Genomic DNA, 6,683 nt, shown 5'->3' on the forward strand with positions numbered 1-6,683 from the left:
CCCAACAGAGCCCAACAAAGCTCGACAGGACCCAGCAGAGCCCAACAAAGCTCGACTGGGCCTAACAAAGCTCAACTGGGCCCAACAAAGCTCGACAGGACAAAACAGAGCCCAACAAAGCTCGACAGGACCCAACAGAGCCCAACAAAGCTTGACTGGGCCCAACAAAGCTCGACAGGACCCAACAAAGCTCGACAAGGCCCAACAAAGCTCGACAAGGCTCGACTGGGCCCAACAAAGCTTGACTGGGCCCAACAAAGCTCGACAAGGCCCAACAAAGCTCGACAAGGCTCGACTGGGCCCAACAAAGCTCGACTGGGCCCAACAAAGCTCGACTGGGCCCAACAGAGCCCAACAAAGCTCAACAGGACCCAACAGAGCCTAACAAAGCTCGACAGGGCCCAACAAAGCTCGACAAGGCTCGACTGGGCCCAACAAAGCTCAACTGGGCCCAACAAAGCTCGACAGGACAAAACAGAGCCCAACAAAGCTCAACAGGCCCAACAGAGCCCAACAAAGCTCGACAAGGCCCAGCAAAGCTCGACAGGGCCCAACAAAGCTTGACTGGGCCCAACAAAGCTCGACTGGGCCCAACAGAGCCCAACAAAGCTCGACTGGGCCCAACAAAGCTCGACAAGGCCCAACAAAGCTCGACTGGGCCCAACAGAGCCCAACAAAGCTCGACTGGGCCCAACAAAGCTCGACTGGGCCCAACAAAGCTCGGACAGGACCCAACAGAGCACAACAAAGCTTGACTGGGCCCAACAAAGCTCGACTGGGCCCAACAAAGCTCGACTGGGCCCAACAAAGCTCAACATAGGACAGGATGGGTCTCTACAGGGGTCTCTATAGGGTCTCTATGGAGTCTCTATAGGGCAGGACGGGTCTCTATGGCTTCTCTATAGGGCTGGACAGGTCTCTGTAGGGTGTCTATGTGGTCTCCATAGGGCAGGACAGGTCTCTATAGGGTCTCTATGGAGTCTCTATAGGGCAGCACGGGTCTCTATAGGGTCTCTATGGGGTCTCTATAAGGCAGGACGGGTCTCTATGGGGTCTCTATAGGGCAGGACGAGTCTCTGTAGGGTGTCTATGGGGTCTCCATAGGGCAAGACAGGTCTCTATAGGGTCTCTGGAGTCTCTATAGGGCAGGACAGATCTCTATAGGGTGTCTATGGAATCTCTATAGGGCAGGACGGGTCTCTATAGGGTGTCTATGGGGTCTCTATAGGGCAGGACAGGTCTATAGGGTGTCTATGGGGTCTCTATAGGGCAGGACAGGTCTCTATAGGGTCTCTATGGAGTCTCTATAGGGCAGGACGGGTCTCTATAGGGTGTCTATGGGGTCTCTATAGGGCAGGACAGGTGTCTATAGGGCAGGACGGGTCTCTATAGAGTGTCTGTGGGGTCTCTATAGGGCAGGACGGGTCTCTATAGTGTGTCTATAGGGTGTCTATGGGGTCTCTATAGGGCAGGACAGGTCTCTGTAGGGTGTCTATAGGGCAGGACGGGTGTCTATGGGGTCTCTATAGGCAGGACAGGTCTATAGGGTGTCTGTGGGGTCTCCATAGGGCAGGACAGGTCTCTATAGGGTGTCTATTGGGTCTCTATAGGGCAGGACGGGTCTCTATAGGGTGTCTATAGGGTGTCTATGGGGTCTCTATAGGGCAGGACGGGTCTCTATGTGGTCTCCATAGGGCAGGACAGGTCTCTATAGGGTCTCTATGGAGTCTCTACAGGGCAGGACGGGTCTCTATAGGGTGTCTATGGGGTCTCTATAGGGCAGGACAGGTCTATAGGGTGTCTATGGGGTCTCTACAGGGTGTCTATAGGGCATCTATGGGGTCTCTATAGGGCGGGACGGGGTTAAGGCGGCGGCCCCTCCGCGCGCTCTTTAAAAGGGCAACGCGCGGCCCCGCCCCCTGCGGGCCCCACCCGCTCCCGCTCCCGGGCCAGCCGGTGGGGGGCGCTGCGGCACCGGGTGCGGGGGGGGGGGGGTCGCGGTTCCCGGGGAGGGGGGGGGGGGTGTCCCGGGGGGGGGACGGTCCCGTTGTCCCGGGGGGGGGGTTGTCCCGAGCGGGTTTTCCGGTGTCCCGGGTGGGGTTCCGGTGTCCCGAGTGGGGTTCCGCTGTCCCGGAGCGGGGGGGTTCCGGTGTCCCAGGGATATCCCGAATTGGGGGGGGGGGGGGGGGGGTTCCGGTGGCCAGACCCCCCAACGGGGTGTCCCGGGACCGGGGGTGCGTGGGGGACACCCGGGTGTCCCGGTAACTCGTGGGGGGTGTGTTGTGGGGGGGGTGAGTCCCGTGTTTATCTCCTGTCCGTGTGTCCCATCCCCGGTAACACCCGTTACCCCCCCCCCCCACCCCGGGGGCCGCTCCCACCCGCACTCACCCCCGTAGGCGGGTGCGGGAGCTCCCGGTCCCACCCGGGAACCGGCGCTCGGGCTCCGGTAGCGCCACAAGCCGGTGCCCCCCCCCCCCCTCCCCTTTCCACGGTGTGTCCGCCCCCCCCCCGGTGGGTTCCCCGCCCCTCCCGGTGGGCGACGCGGCGGCGGGAGCGGCCCCGGGCCCGGCGATGGCGGCGCCCCCGGGGCGGCGGGAGCGGCTGCGGGCGCTGGCGCTGGGGAGGGGGGCGCTGGGACTGGAGGCGCTACTGGATTTACTGGTGGGACTGGTGGGGGGTTGAGACACCGGCTGCTGCTGCCGCGGGACGGCGGGGGAGGCGGCGACGGCAGCGGGACAGACGGAGACAAACACGTCCGGGACTTTCTGAGCTGGGGTGAGGAGGGGGGGGGGCAGGGGAGAGGGGACATGGCGGGGGGAGGGGGACATGGGACATGGGGACATGGGGGGGACATGGGGGACATGGGGATGAGGGGGACGGGACAGGGGGACATGGGGGACATGGGGGACATGGGGATGGGAACGGGACAGGGGACATGGGGGACATGGGGAACATGGGACAGGGGGACATGGGGAACATGGGGATGGGGACGGGACGGGGGGACATGGGGATGGGGATGGGGGGTACGGGACAGGGGGACACGGGGGACATGGGAATGGGGACCGGGGGTACGGGACAGGGGGACATGGGGGGGATGGGGATGGGGATGGGGGACACGGGATGGGGGACATGGGGGACATGGGGGAGATGGGGATGGGGATGGGGGGGACGGGACATGGGGACCTGGGGGACATGGGGGACATGGGGATGGGGGGGGACGGGAGAGGGGGGACATGGGGATGGGACAGGGGGACATGGGGGACATGTGGGACATGGGGATGGGAACGTGGGACACGGGACGGGGGGACATGGGGGACATGGGGGACATGGGGATGGGGGGGACGGGGGGACATGGGGATGGGACTGGGGGACACGGGACGGGGGGACATGGGGGACATGGGGATGGGGGACACGGGACAGGGAGACCTGGGGGACATGGGGGACACGGGACATGGGGGACATGGGGATGGCAACGGGGGAGACGGGATAGGGGGACATGGGGGACATGGGAGACACGGGACCGGGGGGACACGGGGGGACACGGGAACACGGGACCGGGGGGTCCGGGAGTGGGGGAGTCACCGGGACCGGGGGGTTACGGGACACGGGCGGACATGGGGACGGGACTGGGGTCCCGGGTTCGAGACCAGGGCGAGGGGGGTGTCCGGGGACCCTACAGTCCCGCCAGGGGGGGGGGTGTAATCCGGTACCGGGGGGGGTGATCCGGTACCGGGGGGGGGGTGATCCGGTACTGGGGGGGGGGGGGGGGTGATCCGGTACCGGAGGGGGGTCGGACACCCGCGGCCCCTCCTGCCGCTTGCAGGACCGGACACCGGGGTCCCCTTTAATGGGGGGGGGGGGTTGTCCCGGTCGGCTGGGGGGGGGGGGCGGGGGGGCCGCTGCTCACGCTCCTTTTCTGGGCACGTCGGGCCCGGCCCCCCCCGCGGGCGCCGAGCGCTGCGCGGCCATAAATGGGCTGAGGGTGCGCGGCCGCCCCCCCCCGAGCCGGTACCGAGGGTGTCACATCCCCCCCACCCCGGGATTGTCACCTCCCCACACCCCCCACCCGAGGTTGTCACCCCCCCCCCCCCCCCCCCCCAGGTTGTCACCCCCCCCCGGGTTGTCACCCCCCCCCCCCCGGTTGTCACCCCCCCCCCGGGATTGTCACCTCCCCACCCCTCCCCCCCCCGGGGTTGTCACCCCCCCCCCCCCCCCGGGTTGTCACCCCCCCCGGGTTGTCACCCCCTCCCCCGGTTGTCACCCCCCCCCCGGGATTGTCACCTCCCCACCCCCCCCCGGGACTGTCACCCCCCCCCCGGGTATTGTCACCCCCCCCCCGGGGTTGTCACCCCCCACCCCGGACCCCCTTAATGTCCCAACTCCCCAACTCCAGTCCCCCCCCCCCCCCCGCCACCCCGCACCCCCCCAAAATACCACCCTAGGGGTGCTGACCCCCCCCATGGGTGCTGACCCCCCCCCCCCATGGGTGCTGCCTCCACGCATAGGTGCTGACCCCCATGGGTGCTCCTCCCCCCCCGCCATGGGTGCTGACCCCCCCCATGGATGCTGACCCCCCCCCAACCATGGGTGCTGATCCCTATGGGTGACCCCTACCCATGGATGCTGACCCCCAAATGGGTGCTGCCCCCCACCCATGGGTGCTGACCCCCCCAATGGATGCTGACCCCCCCCCCCCCCACTCCAACCTTGGGTGCTGACGGCTATGGGTGCTTCCCCAGCTCCCAATGGGTGCTGCCCCCCCCCCCCCCACACCCACGGATGCTGATCCCCACCCATGGGTGCTGCCTCCCAATGGGTGCTGCCCTCCCCACACACCCACGGGTGCTGCCTCCCATGGGTGCCCTCCACACCCATGGGTGCTGCCCCCCCCCACCTATGGGTGCTGACCCCCCCCCCCAACCTTGGGTGCTGACCCCCCCTCAACCTTGGGTGCTGACCCCCATGGGTGCTGCCTCCCCCTCCATGGGTGCCCCCCCACCCATGGGTGCCCCCACACCCATGGGTGCCTCCCCCCAATGGGTGCTGCCCCCCACCCATGGGTACTGCCCCCATGGGTGCTCCACCCGCCCATGGGTGCTGATCCCTACCCATGGGTGCTGACCGACCCCCCCCCCCAAACCATGGGTGCTGACCCCTATGGGTGCTCCCCCCCCACCCATGGGTGCTGACCCCCATGGGTGCTGACCTCCATGGGTACTGACCCCTATGGTGCCCCCCCCCAACCATGGGTGCTGACCCCCCCCCTATGTGTGCTGACCCCCCCTATGGGTGCTGACCCCTATGGGTACTGACCCCTATGGGTGCTGCCCCCCAACCTTGGGTGCTGACCCCTATGGGTACTGATCCCCATGGGTACTGACCCCTATGGGTGCTCCCCCCCATGGGTGCTGATCCCTATGGGTGCTGCCCCCCAACCTTGGGTGCTGACCCCTATAGGTGCCCCCCACACCCATGGCTGCTTCCCCCCCCCCATGGGTGCTGACCCCTATGGGTGCCCCCCGACACCCATGGCTGCTTCCCCCGCCATGGGTGCTGACCCCTATGGGTACTGACCCCATGGGTGCTGACCTCTATGGGTGCCCCCCCACCCATGGGTGCCCCCCACCCATGGGTGCTGACCCCCCATGGGTGCCCCCCCCCATGGGTGCTGACCCCTATGGGTGCCCCCCACACCCATGGGTGCTGACCCCTCCATGGGTGCTGACCCCTATGGGTGCCCCCCCCACCCATGGCTGCTTCCCCCCCCATGGGTGCTGACCCCTATGGTGCTGACCCCCCCATGGGTGCCCCCCCACCCATGGGTGCTGACCCCTATGGGTGCCCCCCGACACCCATGGCTGCTTCCCCCTCCATGGGTGCTGACCCCTATGGGTGCTGACCCCTATGGGTGCCCCCCCACCCATGGGTGCTGACCCCCCTCCCCCCCCCCAACCTTGGGTACTGACCCCCATGGATGCTGACCCCTATGGGTGCCCCCCACACCCATGGCTGCTTCCCCCTCCATGGGTGCTGACCCCTATGGGTGCCCCCCACACCCATGGCTGCTTCCCCCTCCATGGGTGCTGACCCCTATGGGTGCCCCCCACACCCATGGCTGCTTCCCCCTCCATGGGTGCTGACCCCTATGGGTGCTGACCCCCCCATGGGTGCCCCCCCACCCATGGGTGCTGACCCCCCCATGGGTGCTGACCCCTATGGGTGCCCCCCACACCCATGGCTACTTCCCCCCCCATGGGTGCTGACCCCTATGGGTGCTGACCCCTATGGGTGCCCCCCCACCCATGGGTGCTGACCCCCTTCCCCCCCCCCCCCCCCCCCAACCTTGGGTACTGACCCCCATGGGTGCTGACCCCTATGGGTGCCCCCCACCCATGGGTGCTGACCCCCCCATGGGTGCCCCCAGCCGAGCCCGTGGCCTCGCGGGTGCAGGAGCTGCAGCTGCAACGAAGCGACTTCGAGATCTTGAAGGTGATCGGGCGCGGGGCCTTCAGTGAGGTGAGGGGACACGGGTGACACCGGGTGACACCGGGTGACACCGGGGGGGGTGACAGCGGGTGACAGCGGGTGACACGGGGGTGACGCCGCAGGTGGCCGTGGTGCGGATGAAGGAGTCGGGGCAGATTTACGCCATGAAGATCATGAACAAGTGGGACATGCTGCGA

At 67.1% G+C, this 6,683-nt stretch overlaps 1 protein-coding gene across 1 annotated transcript in view; it reads left to right on the plus strand.

Moving 5' to 3' along the window:
* Window positions 1–2,571: 2,571 nt before the first annotated feature.
* DMPK (DM1 protein kinase) overlaps window positions 2,572–6,683 on the plus strand; it is a gene marked incomplete at both ends in the record, with an annotated part of 21,289 nt that continues 17,177 nt past the window's right edge. Inside the window, 2 exon segments of the mRNA XM_080361703.1 lie at window positions 2,572–2,677; window positions 6,425–6,511. Of these exon segments, the coding sequence (XP_080217829.1) occupies window positions 2,572–2,677; window positions 6,425–6,511 (193 nt within the window).

This window comes from Nesoenas mayeri (genome assembly GCF_963082525.1).
Source record: "Nesoenas mayeri genome assembly, chromosome: 37".
NCBI lineage: Eukaryota > Metazoa > Chordata > Aves > Columbiformes > Columbidae > Nesoenas > Nesoenas mayeri.